The sequence below is a fragment of the Ctenocephalides felis genome, unplaced genomic scaffold (assembly GCF_003426905.1).
Source record: "Ctenocephalides felis isolate EL2017-DRISC unplaced genomic scaffold, ASM342690v1 CF-g0.4_SCAFFOLD_03573, whole genome shotgun sequence".
NCBI lineage: Eukaryota > Metazoa > Arthropoda > Insecta > Siphonaptera > Pulicidae > Ctenocephalides > Ctenocephalides felis.
Genome location: NW_020539727.1, coordinates 10,977,232 through 10,992,434, shown reverse-complemented (window position 1 = coordinate 10,992,434; position 15,203 = coordinate 10,977,232). Strand labels below are relative to the sequence as shown.

Sequence of the window (15,203 nt, the reverse complement as noted above, 5' to 3'; positions counted from 1 at the left end):
TAGTCAAAACTGTGTAGTGAAAATTTATCCAAAAGTGATCTGGTCGATTTGTTTCTGAGAAATGATCTTCACCTTCATTAAAATAGAAATTTTGCAAACAAAAGAGAAGGTTATCGTGACAATATTTTATTATCATTTCTAAATTCTTTCCTACGTTTATTATTATTAACCCAATCACCTACTGTGCTATTCAATTTTATTTCTTGTTGAAAATTATTTTCTTCGCCTACAATTTTTTTTGACATCATTTTTGTAAATATTTATATTATAAATACATAATTTATTTCAATCGGACTATTTCTTGGCCAAATAATTTAATGTCATTTGAATTTTGAATGCCAATATGATTGAAAAAAAAAGATGCAAAATTGCAAATAAAAATAAACATTTTTATTCACATATTAAGGATTTTTTTGTTTCACTAATATAGGATTTGGTTCTATTTAAATCGATTTGAAATCACCAACACCAAAATTCCCTCTCTTTCTAAAATCAATACTGCAACCTGCAACCTTTCTGGTAATTAAGTTCTGAATGCCATCTACTACTACCTTAAAATTCGTATTAATTCTGCGAGTGGAAAGGGTAAAATTGAACATTTATCGCCAATTTTAAGTTTTGCTTACATGCAAAATGATCCAATCTCAATTATTTTACCTGTGGAATTTTTGGTGACTCAAAGTGTAACGATTATGAATATATTTGTTTTTATTTATAATAATTAATAGTGCTATGATGCCATTATCATTACTTTCGAAGTTTTGGAGAATTGCTTTAGGCGTTTCGATCGAAATTAAAAAAGTTTAATTGCCAATTGAGTTTAAGATACACTTTTACTTGTAATTTTTTCACATTTTAAATTTATTATATCTAAATGTAGAATTAATTTTATTAACATGAAGCGTACAAAAATTGCATTACTTAAAACTAGTACTATTTTATTTGAAGTTACATCAATAGACATAACCAATTTTTGAAAGGCATAGCAAATCTTTAGATACTTATTGAAATCTATTAATAATAATTAATAATAATAGCATTAAAAATATGTATAATATTCAAAACAATAATGTGATTGAAGTCATACTTCAAATATGACATGATCGGTTTGTCATTGTAATTAGCATTTAGAAATTAACCTTTATTAGAAAAATGAAGTAATTGCTGATTAATAAATTCTATAATATTCGTTCACACAGTGGATTATGTAAAAAACGCCTAATCAAATATTGTTTTCGCAACTTTACTCATCATGTAATAATTGTGTTTGAAAAACTTCATGTAATTAAAATTAACATACATTCATTGACTGCTTGTATTTTTTTTACTTTTTCGCTGGCGATATAATCTCATTCTTTGAACAGCTATTATATCTGTCTTACCTAAAAAATATTTTCCATTTCAGTAACTTCAAAGATTTATAGAAATTACAAATAACATAGACATAATTTCTAATCAATAAACTTACGTTTAGAGTACACAGCACAAATGTTTAATTTGTTTTATTATTTTCAAGGAACAGGGTAAAATATTCTTCTGATTCAGGCATTATTCATTAAATCCAAATTTGTACTACGATGTAACTTTAAAATGTTTATTTATATCTATGCCGATTTCCTTGTTGATATCGGTACGCATACAACGTTGGTGCCGGTACGCATACAACGACAGATCTCTATTCACATACACGACGACTAATCACAAGCGAATGACGTACAGTTCGGGCGTAACGCTATTTCCGTTGCATTTGTACGTATTTACACCCTTGCCGCGCCTAAAGAAGTTTACTTAAAAATGAATTATAAACAAGAGACAGAAATACTTTATGATAAAACATATCAAGTATAAAGTTTGTTTTAGGTTGAAACACGCTTTTCATATTCACCCTTTAAAATTCATTCAATAAATAATAATTCTTCTAAATTAAAAGAATCATGATGCTTCTCTGTTGCTAATTTGAAATTTTATATAGTCTTTATAATTTGCATGATCTGAATAATTTGTCAATTATTATAAAATTAAGTCTAATACATACTTAAATATACATTTCTAGCATATATATGATACTGAAACATGATTAATATCAATTAAAAAACTCATTCTTATTCTATTATACGATCCTGATTTATGAAATTGTTTATAAAGTTGCATGAGCCTCTTTATAATGTCTACCAGTATGTTTTGACGATTTAAATGAAAATATACAAAATATATCTTCTATATATATAAAAATAAGTCGGATTTTCCTTCCTGACGAAATAACTCCAGAACGCACGAACCGATTTCGACAATTTTGCATTCGTTGGTCTCGGGCTCCGCAAAGTTTATAGCTGAGAAAATTAGTTGTGCGTGGCATCGTGCCTTAATGCAAGCTGCTGGAACTTCACGCACCGTGATTAAAAATTCGAGTAATGACATTAGTGAGAATTATCAGAATTATGCTTGGATAAGTCAACGAGCTATTCTTGCCGCAAAGAATAATGATGTACACGCACTGAATTTCACCATTCAACCAAAAATTGTTGGCGATTTGGTGACATACCAATGATTCTGACTGGTCTTCCGTTTGACTTCAAACGATTGCAATTTCGAGTTCGCCTTGCGTTCGCAATGACAACTAACAAGTAGCAAGGCCAATCGCTTAGTGTTTACTGGATAAATCTCAAATAGATTACTTAGAAAATCATTGTTTTACACATGGGCAGTTATACGTTGCCTGTTCACGAGTTGGAAAATCATCCGCTTTGTTTGTGTTAACGTCAGACCAAACAACAAAAAATGTGGTTTACCAAGAGCACTTCAATGAAACGGATAATTTGCGGATTCACTTTTATTTACTTAGAAATTTTCAAAATAGATTTAAACACAATTATAATTTTAAGTTACTGTGCAAAATAAACTCTATTGGCGCCAATAAAATTAGGTAATAAAAAATAAATCATATTCCAATCCAATCCTTTCAATATCGGTCCCTGACATGTTATTGATATAACAATAACTTTTACAAATATACTACATGGCCATAAATACTGCAATAACATTTTTCATATATAAAATCTATAAAACCATTTCAATCCCACAACCCAAGTCCAGGTTCAGTGCTCCAATATTACTATTATTGCATTCAGGAGCAATAAAAAATAATAAAGAGTGGTCGTGTGAGGCAAAATATGTAGTCGACGACAAAATAGATCATTAAAAGTACAACGGAACAACAAAACGGACTTGTATATGAAATTTCACTATCGCTTTTGAGTTGACTTTCATATGTAATGTACGGACGACGGAGGCAATGTCAATGTACATGAAAGTGCACCAGAATTATGCGGGCTGGGAAAGAAAAATTTTAGTAATCGATATGCATATACTTGCTTTCAAGTAAAAAATATTTTCGTAAAAGAAATTTTTGAAGTAAAACTTCTTTAGGCGCGACTAGGGTGTGAATCCGTTCAAATGCAACGGAAGTAAGTTACACCAGAACTGTACGTCATTCGCTTTCGATGAAATCATTTCTATACGGGTCGATTGTGATTAGTCGTCGTGTATGTGAATAGAGATCTGTCGTTGTATGCGTACCGGCATCAACATTGTATGCATACCGATATCAACAAGGAAATCGGCATAGATAATTAAACATTTTAAAGTTACATCGTAGTACAAATCTTGATTTAATAAAAATGCCTGAATCAAAAGAATATTTCACCCTGATCCTTGATAATAATAAAACAAATTAAACATGTGTGCCGTGAACTAAACGTAAAATTATTGATTAGAAATTATTTCTATATTATTCGTAGTTTCTATAAATCTTTGAAGTTATTAAAATGGAAAATATTTTTTAGGCAAAACAGATATTACAGCTGTTCTAATGAGATTATATCGCCAGCGAAAAAGTAAAAAAGAATACAAGCAGTCAATGAATGTATGTTAATTTTAATTACATGAAGTTCTTCAAACACAATTATTACATGATGAATAAAGTTGCGAAAACAATATTTCTTTAGGCGTTGTTTTACATAATTCACTGTGCAAACGAATATTATAGAATTTATTAATCAGCAATTACTTCATTTCTCTAATGAAGGTTCATTTGTAGATGTTAATTACAATGACAAACCGTTCATGTCATATTTGAAGTATGACTTTAATTACATTTAATTTATTTATTTTCAATTGGTTTTTTAATTTATTTTCAATGGTATTACAAATATATAATTTAGAATTTATCATTATATCTCGTATAATGGTTGATACTAATAAATGTGTGCATCACGAGTGTTACAATATTACTGATAAACATTATTCAAAATTATTATATGATGTATTTATTTTTACTTAAGGGGATTGTTTTTTTTTTACAAAAAATGCAAGATATTTGTTTTTGCTTTTCTCGAAATGTATTTATCATAGAGACATGCGGTTTTTTTTAAACAAAATTACAAAATCATAGAATTTTACGTAATTTTCTTCTTTTATTTTTGCGCCGTCATTTTTTAACCAGGGGGCGCCAAAGTCGGTCTTGCAAAATCGATCTCTTTTGCGGTGCCACAGATAAATCTGTTGCGCATCGCCCGAAAAAAAAAAAAGAAACTACGTTGAAGAAGAAGTTTGAATCCAGTCCCACTACCAAAATGATAGAAAAAAAGCAAGAAGGAAAAAAATGGCAGCTATTTAAAAAAAAGTGTCAAAAAAGGCCTTTTTTGGGTCGAGAAACTTCGCAAAATTTTTTTGCGTAATGTTATCAAGTTGTTTGAGGTAGGGGGACTAGGTATTGCAGTGGTGAACAAATTAAAAAAATGCAAGTCGGTCCAACTTGTAGTTTTTTTTTAAATTTGCGGCACCGCATTGAAAAAAGTCAATTTGAGAAAAACGTATTTAAAGTTTTTAACATAATGTACTAAATACACCATTTAATTTAATGTACGAAATACACCGTGGTGTTCAAAGATGCTGACACATTCAAAAGGTCATGTGCATGAGGTATTATAATGAAAAAGTGGGCAGCTGGCATACAATAGCTCGCGGAGCGATAAAAAAACGCTTTCTGAGGATCATACTTATAGAGTTATATATATCTATAACTTCGTCAAAAAAATAGATATTGGAAAGATTTTTTTTTTAAATAATTCTAAGGTTTTTCATAATATCAAAAAATCTCAAAACCGAAACAAAAAAAATTAAAAAACGAACAACCCCCTTAAATGCCATCTTGTACAGCAGCAAATAAATTATACATTGACTAAAGTTGGACAAACTTCCAAGGCAATTTGAGTTTTGATTTTTTTTTAAATATTTTTTTATATGTTGATTTTTTAATTTTTTTAATTTTTTTCGAAATTTTGAACTTTTTATTAACCCTGCGTAACTGTTTTATAGACGAAATATCAAAGCGCGTAAAAGGATAAACCCATAAAAAGATAAACAAAATTTATACTTATTAAAATCTTTATAAAATATCAGATAATTTGATATGCATATGTCTAAATGATCATTTTTAACCTCCAATTGACATTTTTTTTACTTTTTTCACTGGATCTCCAAATCCGCTGGACCTGCTTTCCCAAAAAATGTATTCAATTCCTCATTTCGTGAATACAAGTAAAATGTTTTTTGAATCAAATCAGGCGCTCCGTTTTCTCAAAAACTAAATTACCATTTTTGGCATTTTTCTCCCTATTTTCAAAACAGCTGGACCCGCCTTTGCCAAAAACTAATCGGCACGTCTCCCCATCAATAGAAATCGAATATTTTTTAAATCATTCAAATCGGTTGATCCGTGCGCCCGATATCGTAGACGGAAAATTGTACTATGTGCTATAATTTTTAACTTTAGGGTAAGTTATAGAAATCGCAAAAAAAAATCGAAAATGATAATTTTATATACAAATTATAAAAAAAATAAAATTTTTGAAAAGGGCCAATTTTTTTCAAAAATTTAAAAAATATCAAAAATCAGTTTTTTCAGAGTTCAAAAAAAGAATTAAATCTTTTTAAAAAAAATTAATTTATGGTAAGTGAAGTTCCAGCAATTTGCCTTAAGGCACCATGCCATGCACCGCTAGTTTTATAATGCATTTGATAATATATTTAAATGCCTTGTTCTGAATATTTCTAAGGAATTTGAAAAGGCCCAGAAGACTGAGCTTATAAATGATAAAATTTGTAGTACTATAAAAATCTATTTGAAAATATTCAAAACAGTTGTTATTAATAATTGATAAATTTTTATTGATTGCTTATTGTTTATATTCCTCGAATATTTGTTTACTATATGGAAAGTTTTAACAAACGATGCCATGCAGCAATAGTTTACATAAGAACACTACACTATTAAACAATTGTTAGGCCAAGTTATGTTATTAATATTAATAATGTTATTAATAATTCTAACATTTAAATCTATAAATTAAGTTAACAATTTTCAGTTATATATTTGTGTATAAATCTTAATCATAAATAAATATTGTCACATTAATGCTGTTAGACTACTTGAATAATCTTACGTGCATCTTAATTCCATAGTAACATTCTCCATTGCCAAGGAGTTTTTTAAAAAAATCTATCACAGTATATTGAAAAAAGTTTTACATTATATGCTTATTGCAAATGTTTTCTGTTCATGTTCTATCTTAATGAGTACTAATTACAAAATGAGTTATATAACGATTTATAATATGAATCAATCATAATGGCAATAATAATTCATTGATTTTCTTTGTGTGAATTTCCAGGTGTTTCCTCAAATCGTTCCCACCATGAAGTTCCATATGATCCAGAAATTCATACGCTTGAGTAAATCCCATACTGCACTTTTCACATTTATAAGAATGCTCTTTGTCATGAATCGACATGTGTCTTCTCATACTACTAAAATGTCTAAATGGCTTCTTGCATATATAGCATTTATGGGCACGTACTTCATCATGTATCAGCATGTGATATTTCAGAGAACTTACTTCTGTGAATTTTTTATTGCATACATCACATTCATACGGGCGTACTCCACTGTGTCTCTGCATGTGTTTTTTCAGAGCACGAGATTCTTTGAAAGTCTTGTTGCATATAGTGCATTCGTAAGGGCGCTCACTACTGTGAATGAGCATATGACTTTTTAGATTGCCTAATTGGGCAAATGCCTTATTGCATATATTGCATTCGAAGGGACGTTCTCCAGAATGTGTCATCATGTGTTTTCTTAATAGTATTGAGTGTTTGAAAGTCTTATGGCAGATTTTGCATTTGAAAGGGCGTTCTTTGCTGCGGCTGGGCTCGTGATTAACCATATGCACCTTTAATTGATGTGATTCTGCGAAAGATTGATTACAAATATTACATACGTAAGCCTCGATTGACTCCTGTTTGACATCTTCTTCTATGGTCACTTCGGAGTTCATGAATCTTTTTAAACACGTTTCATCATCCTCAGAACACGATTCAGATTCCACAATAGCATCAGAATCATCTAAATCATCATCCCTTTCAAGTTTAATCTCTTCTACTGAATATTCTGGTGGTTCATTTTTAATTGCCTGATCATTCATAGACATAATTGTTTCTTCTGACATTTTTAAATACTTTTACTGCGTTTTACCAGTAAATATTAACAAAAAAATTATGCTAAAAAATAATTGTAATAATCTTTTAAAATATGAGAATGATTTAAACGAAATTTATATTCTAGGTTTATATTTATTATTTGACATTTGAAGCAAAGAGTATGCTTATGGATAGATGAGACATGCACCATAGAGACAATTTTTAAGTTCGCATTAGTAGTCCAGTCATTTGGTCGTCTTGCCGGTACAGTACTCCGGGAATTCTGAAAATTGGTAATCTTATAGATTTCGAGGTGCTCTTTACGAAAATCAACTTTGCCACCTCAAATTTGAACGGCAAGTTGCCGCCATATTGAAAAAATGGGGTCAAAAAACAGCTTTTTTAAAATATCTGCTTTCTGGCTCAATCTACGATAAAAGTATCTATGTACGAATTAAACTAGAGAAAATTTCCTACAATTCCTTAGAACTCCGTTTTTTTGTAAATTGTAGTTTGAGAGTACGGCCGCCTCAAAGTCTTTGCTGCTCTCGCCGTAGTATCAAATCTGTCCATATATGACAGCACTTCGTACTTGACCACATTCTCTCTAATAATTAATATTTTCAATATTAAATTGAGCGAATAAGATCTAGAAATAAAATAATTCAAATATTTTTCTGTTTTTTTGCTGATTTTTTAACGCTTCAAGCTACTTGATATTTACAGCTACTTTGCCATTGAAGTGTTAAAAAATTAGCAAAAAAAAACGAAAAATATTTGAATTAGATCGCTTAGGATCTTATTCGCTTAATTTAACATTGAAAATATTAATTATTAGAGAGAATGTGGTCAAGTTCGAAGTGCTGTCATATATAGAGAGATTTGATACTACGGCGAGAGCAGCAAAGACTTTGAGGCGGCCGTACTCTCAAACTATCAATTTTACAAAAAAACGGTTTTCTAAGGAATTGTAGGAAATTTTCTCTAGTTTAATTTGTACATAGATACTTTTATCGTAGATTGAGCCAGAAAGGAGATATTTTAAAAAAGCTGTTTTTCGACGCCATTTTTTCAATATGGCGGCAACTTGCCGTCCAAATTTGAGGTGGCAAAGTTGATTTTCGTAAAGAGCACCTCGAAATCTATAAGATTACCAATTTTCAGAATTCCCGGAGTACTGTACCGGCAACAGCCTTTTTTTGCACTAAATGACTGGACTATAGATGGAAAGGAAAAATCGTTGAATTTAAAAAGTTGATCAAAATTATTTTTTTATATTAAAGTAAGAAAGTCTACGGAAATTATTTTTAAAAAAATATGAATCATGTAGTCCTCATAATTAAAACGTTAATGTTACGTAACAGATGTTTCGTCAAACATATCGGTTACGTAACGTAGAGGGCACACAGACGTCTCTATTTCTTTGCTTTATATTTATTAAAAATATAAAAAAAGAAAACAGAAAAGGTTATTTATAGCAATTGACACAAAATACTAAAAACTAGTGGTGTATAGCATCGTGCCATCTGAGCAATGAATCCATATGAGAATATATTTCATACGAAACTGAATTGTAAATTTAAAATTCATGTTTGAAGTATAGAACTTCGTATATTTTAAAAAAAAAAATTTGAAGATTTTGAAATTTGCTTGAACCGTACTTTAAAAATTAAACATCTTGGTACAAAACCCAATAAAATTGTCACAAAAAAATTAGTACTAATTTTTAAAATCTTACTTTTTCCTCTGTATCTCCGAAACCGCTAGACCTGCCTTCCCAAAAATTTAACCAGTTATTCATCTTGTGAATACAAGTAAAATGTTTTTTGAATGATTAAAATTGGGCGCCCCGTTCTCTTAAGATCTGAGTTACCGTTTTTGGCACTTTTTGCCCCGTATCTTCGGAACGGCTAGACATGCCTTCGGCAAAAACTAATCAGCACGTCTCCTTATCAATACGAATCGAATGTTTTTTGAATTATTCAAATCGATTGATCACTGTTCCCGAAATCGTCAACGAAACTTTGTATCCGTACACATACAACACCTACATCCATTTTTTCTAAGGTATACCAAAATGTTCAGAAACCCTTGAAACATAACTCTGTATCATTTTGTTATATGACGCTAATTTATATAAGTGTTTACAAAAAGAAATGGGCCTTTATTTTATTATATTTATCAACATTGTTTTGACGATTTGAAAAAAATAAATAAAATATACAGCGTCGATTTATGAATTGCAATAAATAAGTACAATAATGAATTACCGATATCAAGAAAAAAGTTTAAAAAATGTTGAAATTTCCAAAAAAATATTTTCAAATCAATATTCTCAAAAAATTTAAAAATTCCCAAAAAGATATATTTTTTTCTAACTTTTCAAAAAACAAATTGAAAGCTACGAAGCTTACTTCTATGAAATTTATGCACTTCTTTTTCATAAAGCCCCGCTTATTACCTAATAGCTAATTTCCATATGCCAGGTAAATCCTACAAAATTAGTCTTTTTCTAGTAATTACAATGATGATGGTAATTAAACAAAATACCATTTATATAAATAAATTCAAATGTTTATTATTAATGATAGATTCTGTTGAACAGCATAATTGCTTTCATGATTCTAAATATATGATTCTATGCTTTCTTTCGTCTCGGCTGGGCAGTTGTCGATTTTCAAAGTTCGAAGAATTTTTTAAAAGAAATTTGATCCAATTCCTTTCACTTCTCACACATGTGTTATAACATGAGATTGCCTGAATTGGAATGGATTTACGAATTTGTAGAATGACTCGGTTAAAATGGATAGGTACTTGAAATAATATCTTTTAGAAACTTATTTGAAGATCAATCAAGGGATAAAAAAGATATTTGAAAGAGAACTCATGATCAAAGTATTTACTCAATTTAATAACTATGTGATCAAAAATAGTTGATCATTTTCAACTTCCCGTAGGGTAAGTTATAGTAATCGCAAAAAAATCGAAATAAATTTGTTTATATCTCTTCACGTTTCAAAGGTTCTGAACATCCCTTAGAAAAAATGGATGTGTATACGAATACAATTTTTCAACGTTTTTGAATCCACCGATTGAATGGTTCAAAAAACATTCGATTCCTATTGATAGGAAGATGTTCTGATTAGTTTTTGGCAAAGGCAGGTCCAGCCGTTTCGGAGATACGGAGCAAAGAGTGCAGAAAATAGAAATCGAGTTTTTGAGAGAACGGAGCATCCGATTTGAATGATTTAAAAAATATTCAATTCGTAACGATGAGGAGAAGTAATGATTAGTTTTTCATGGTCTTATGTATTATATTCTGTATATATTTTTTTTTTTTTAAAACAATCACCTTAAACAATACTCACTTTCAACTTTAAATAAATAAGTGATAACCAATCCAGATAAATCAACTGGGAAAAAAATATTTTGGAGCTTAGGTTTTTATTTTCAAGAATCTTGCAAGGCATGATTCTAAGCGCAATTTCTGGACCAAATTTTCAAATTTAATCTAAAATTCGAAATATTTTTAATTTCGAAATAATGAAAAATGTGGTCAAATGAATAAAAAGAAAATTTGTTTTTGATAGTTTCTGAAGAAAGATACAAACCATATCCTCAAATAGTAAAATCAAAAGTAAATGAAAAAGTAAATAGTTTTTTGATCAAAAAAGAAACTAAACTTATCTAAAATCACTTACGATTAAAAATTAGAAATTGTGTATATTTGCCTCCTATGAAGTAAACGAGGACAAATGAATTTTTTTTTAAAAAAAGTATCAAATAAACATATTTATATATTTTAGCAATAACTGAAAATTTTTTGAACCTGTCTCGATATTGATTTGTTTGATATGTATTATATATTCGGATGCTGAATGAGATATTTCACTCAAAGATGCATCAACAATAGATTGCATTTTTGTTTAGAATTTTATTTATATGCATGGAGATTATCATTTTTATTATGTAACACAGAAACGCGAATGTATTATATATTGGGATGCTGAATGAAATATTTCACTCGAAGATGCATCTAATACATCTCAACATTCAGTCACAATTTTGTTTAGATTTTATTTATAATGAAATAAATATTTCATTATATAAAAACAATTATTTAAGTGTATATATAAATATAAGAAAAAAACAAAAATATTTTAACAGTTTGGAAGAATGTATTGCAAGATGCAAATTATGTAATTTAGGCCTTTAGAATATTTAAATAATATTAATATATTTTTTATAATTACTTATTGCAACATCAATCAAATGTCCATGAGAATTTCTTTATATCAATTACCAAAACATGGGTTTTGTAAACAAAGACGTAATGTGATATGGAGCATGATAATATTTTATCAAGATAAGTGACAAAATAAATTCGATAGAATTTTCACAAGCTTCAAATGATATTTTAATGTAGTCTCAAATAAACATTTAAATAAGTATAAATATATACAATTAAAGTTATAATTCTTTGGGTAAGTTGTTTAGACCACGTGGTTGAAATTCGCCTGACCAATCACAAACCTCAAATCTGACACCTGTCAAACTCGAGCTGTCACTTTCAGCCGTACAAAATTTTCAAGTGCACGGTTTTTATTTATTTTCCAAATTATTCATATCTATTTTTTCGAAATGACATCAAAATTATCGTATTCAACAATTGTATCAATATAAATACTTTTAAGTGATATGTATTTTGAATACATATATTTTCAGCAATGTCTTGGGGTTATGACATTGCTGCAGTTATAAGAGGCTTAAGGCAGGTCCTGAGAGCTGGCGCAAGACTCCAACAGAATTATTATAAGAAAATATGGCAAAATTCAAGTACCAGACAAATAGCCCAAAGTGCTGGGGCTTTGGCAAACGATAAACTCAACAAAACTTTAAATGACCCCACAACCGAATTCAAAAACAACGTACAAAATGTTAAAGAAACTGCAGAAAGGATTGATGTGTTCCTCGAAGGGGTTAAGAAGTTTGCTATGCTCAAACTTAATTTCAAACCCAAGGATGAACCACATCTGACTTTGGAACAAGTCGAGGAACTGTTGGCAAAACGAGGTAACACTAAGGATTTGAACTATGATTGGGGGTCGAGGAATAATAAACAGTTTACAGGATCGAGGAAAGGGTTTGTGGTTAATACTAAAAGATATGCACAGAGTAATTTTCAAACGAGGAGGCATTTGGATGATGATGATGATGATAAGCCTATTGTTATTGAACCACATTTACCTAAGGTAATGTATTCTTTATAAAATCCATTTCATAAAATTGCTTTGAGGTTATAAAATTAATACTGCATACTCATGCAGTCAAAATGCATCTTTATCTTTCCAATTTTATGTTTTTTTGTGGCTATGTCCCTTAAATACCGATAGCAATTTGTGCGAATACGAATAGCATTGAGGATATGTAAAATAGCATATTTATTCCAGATATTTAAATAAATGAAATCTTTCTGCACTTATACAAATAAATAACTTTGATGAATAATTATTAGCTAATACTCCAGAACCATTGTTTACCTTCCACTTTTAGATTCTATGTTTAAATTGCCTTTTTCTAATCAAATGTTTTGTTTTTAGATTAATTAAATTGAAATGTTTTTTTGAAATTTTTAATTTAATTATAAGATATAAAAGTAGAAGGTAAACAATGGTTCTAGATTTATGGTTCTATCATCTAATAATTATTCATCTAAGTTGTTATTTATTTGTGTAAGTACAAATATTATAATATGATAATATAATATAATATATATATATATATATATATATATATACATTCTTAGAATAATAAATCGACTTACCAATTGCCACAGTCAATTAATTTATATCTTTCCACAAAAATCCATGGCATAAACCACAATTTTCTGGAACAAACTTTGCACTTTCATTGTAAAACTATTTTAAAAACATTTAGAATATAGATATTAAAATGTGATGTTAACATTTTAATCGTGAAATCATTTTATATTATTATTTTCTATTATCACAGTTGTCTGAATCTGCAAAGCAAAGGAGAGTCCCTGCTTCACGCATTGAACGCATGGCAACTTTTGGAAGTCTGGCTGCAAGCTTAGGAATTGGAACATTATCACAACTGGCTAAAGGAGCCCTAGGTTTGGGGGGTGCACCGACAGTCAAAAAAGCTTTGTTGTCTCCAGAGAATGCAACGAGGATAGTTGATACATTGTGCAAAGTTAGAGGTAATCATTGAACAATTCATTAAGTATTTTAGCTTTAAATATTTAAAACCAACAAAAATGGCAACAAAAAGTTGTAATAAAGAGAAGGAATTTATAAATATTGAATAAATGTTTTTTTTTTATTTCAGGTGCTGCTCTAAAGCTTGGGCAGATACTTAGTATCCAAGATGATTCAGTTATTGCACCAGAACTGGCATCAGTCTTTGAAAGAGTCCGAAATTCAGCTGATTACATGCCTCTAAAGCAAGTTGAATCTGTTTTACAGGCTGAAATTGGTGAAAATTGGAGAGATCATTTAAGTGAGTTTGATGAAAAGCCTTTTGCTGCTGCGTCTATAGGTCAAGTGCATTACGGTGTATTGCATGATGGCATGACAGTGGCAATAAAAGTACAATATCCTGGTGTAGCTCGAGGAATTGAAAGTGATATAGATAATCTAGTAGGTTTATTAAATGTGTGGAATGTATTTCCACAAGGTATGTTTATTGATAAAATAGTTAAAGTAGCTAAACATGAATTAGCATGGGAAGTTGATTATGAACGTGAAGCAATGAACTCAGAAAGATACTATGACTACTTTAGTGATTATCCTGAATATGTTATACCTAAAGTTATACGCAATTTAAGTTCAGCACAAGTACTCACAACTGAATTAATGCCAGGTGTACCTATTGATCATTGTTTTCAACTGCCTTATGAAGACCGACATATGATTGCTCATTCAATCATGAAATTGTGCCTTAGAGAATTATTTGTCCATAGATTCATGCAAACAGATCCAAATTGGTCAAACTTTCTGTACATCAAAGAAACCCAGCAACTAGCCTTAATTGACTTTGGTGCTACAAGAGATTATTCTAAAGAATTCATTGATAATTATTTAAAAGTAATCAAAGCTGCCACAGATGACGACCGAGAACTTGTACTTAAATTATCTGAACACATGGGCTTCCTCACAGGATATGAATCAAAATCTATGCGTGAGGCTCATATCAATGCTGTCATGATTCTAGGAGAAGTTTTCAGTTGCAGAGGGGAATTTGATTTTGGAAATCAGAGTACTACGAAAAGAATTGCAGATTTGGTACCTGTGATGGTGTCTCAAAGGCTGTGTCCACCCCCTGAAGAAATATACTCATTGCATCGTAAATTGTCTGGTGTGTTTCTAATGTGTGCTAAGTTGAATGTTAAATTGTCTTGTAGAAGAATGTTTGAAGAGATTTATAATAACTATGAATTCTCAACATAAAATGTATTGTTTAAATAAATATTTTGCAGAATTTACACACTTTATTAAATATAAACAGTTTATGCAAAAAAAAACGCACTACATTCTTAAAAACTTACTGAACTTAGGTGTCAGTTAATTATTTGCAACATGTTCAGCGCAATGGCTGCCATCTTTAAAACTGAAATCAAAAAGTGCGCCAAATTTAAATATGTG

At 29.8% G+C, this 15,203-nt stretch overlaps 2 protein-coding genes across 2 annotated transcripts; one reads left to right on the top strand and one right to left on the bottom strand.

The window, feature by feature from the left end:
• Positions 1-6,683: 6,683 nt before the first annotated feature.
• On the bottom strand, positions 6,684-7,565 carry LOC113389506 (zinc finger protein 525-like). The gene has a single exon (XM_026626534.1). It carries the CDS (start codon positions 7,563-7,565, stop codon positions 6,684-6,686), a length of 882 nt encoding a protein of 293 aa, XP_026482319.1.
• Positions 7,566-12,107: 4,542 nt separating this feature from the next.
• Positions 12,108-15,008, top strand: LOC113389505 (atypical kinase COQ8B, mitochondrial-like). Its single transcript, XM_026626533.1, has 3 exons — positions 12,108-12,788; positions 13,549-13,759; positions 13,888-15,008. The coding sequence occupies exons 1-3, from the start codon at positions 12,264-12,266 to the stop codon at positions 15,006-15,008; spliced, it is 1,857 nt and encodes a 618-aa protein (XP_026482318.1). The 5' UTR covers positions 12,108-12,263.
• Positions 15,009-15,203: the final 195 nt, after the last annotated feature.

Bases quoted from the DNA above. Each gene is read 5' to 3' on its own strand.
- LOC113389506 (XM_026626534.1), bottom strand. From the start codon at position 7,565: ATGTCAGAAGAAACAATTATGTCTATGAATGATCAGGCAATTAAAAAT.
- LOC113389505 (XM_026626533.1), top strand. From the start codon at position 12,264: ATGTCTTGGGGTTATGACATTGCTGCAGTTATAAGAGGCTTAAGGCAG. The intron at 12,789-13,548 runs GTAATGTATTCT...CTATTATCACAG, and splicing joins TTGAACCACATTTACCTAAG to TTGTCTGAATCTGCAAAGCA. The intron at 13,760-13,887 runs GTAATCATTGAA...TTTTTATTTCAG, and splicing joins TACATTGTGCAAAGTTAGAG to GTGCTGCTCTAAAGCTTGGG.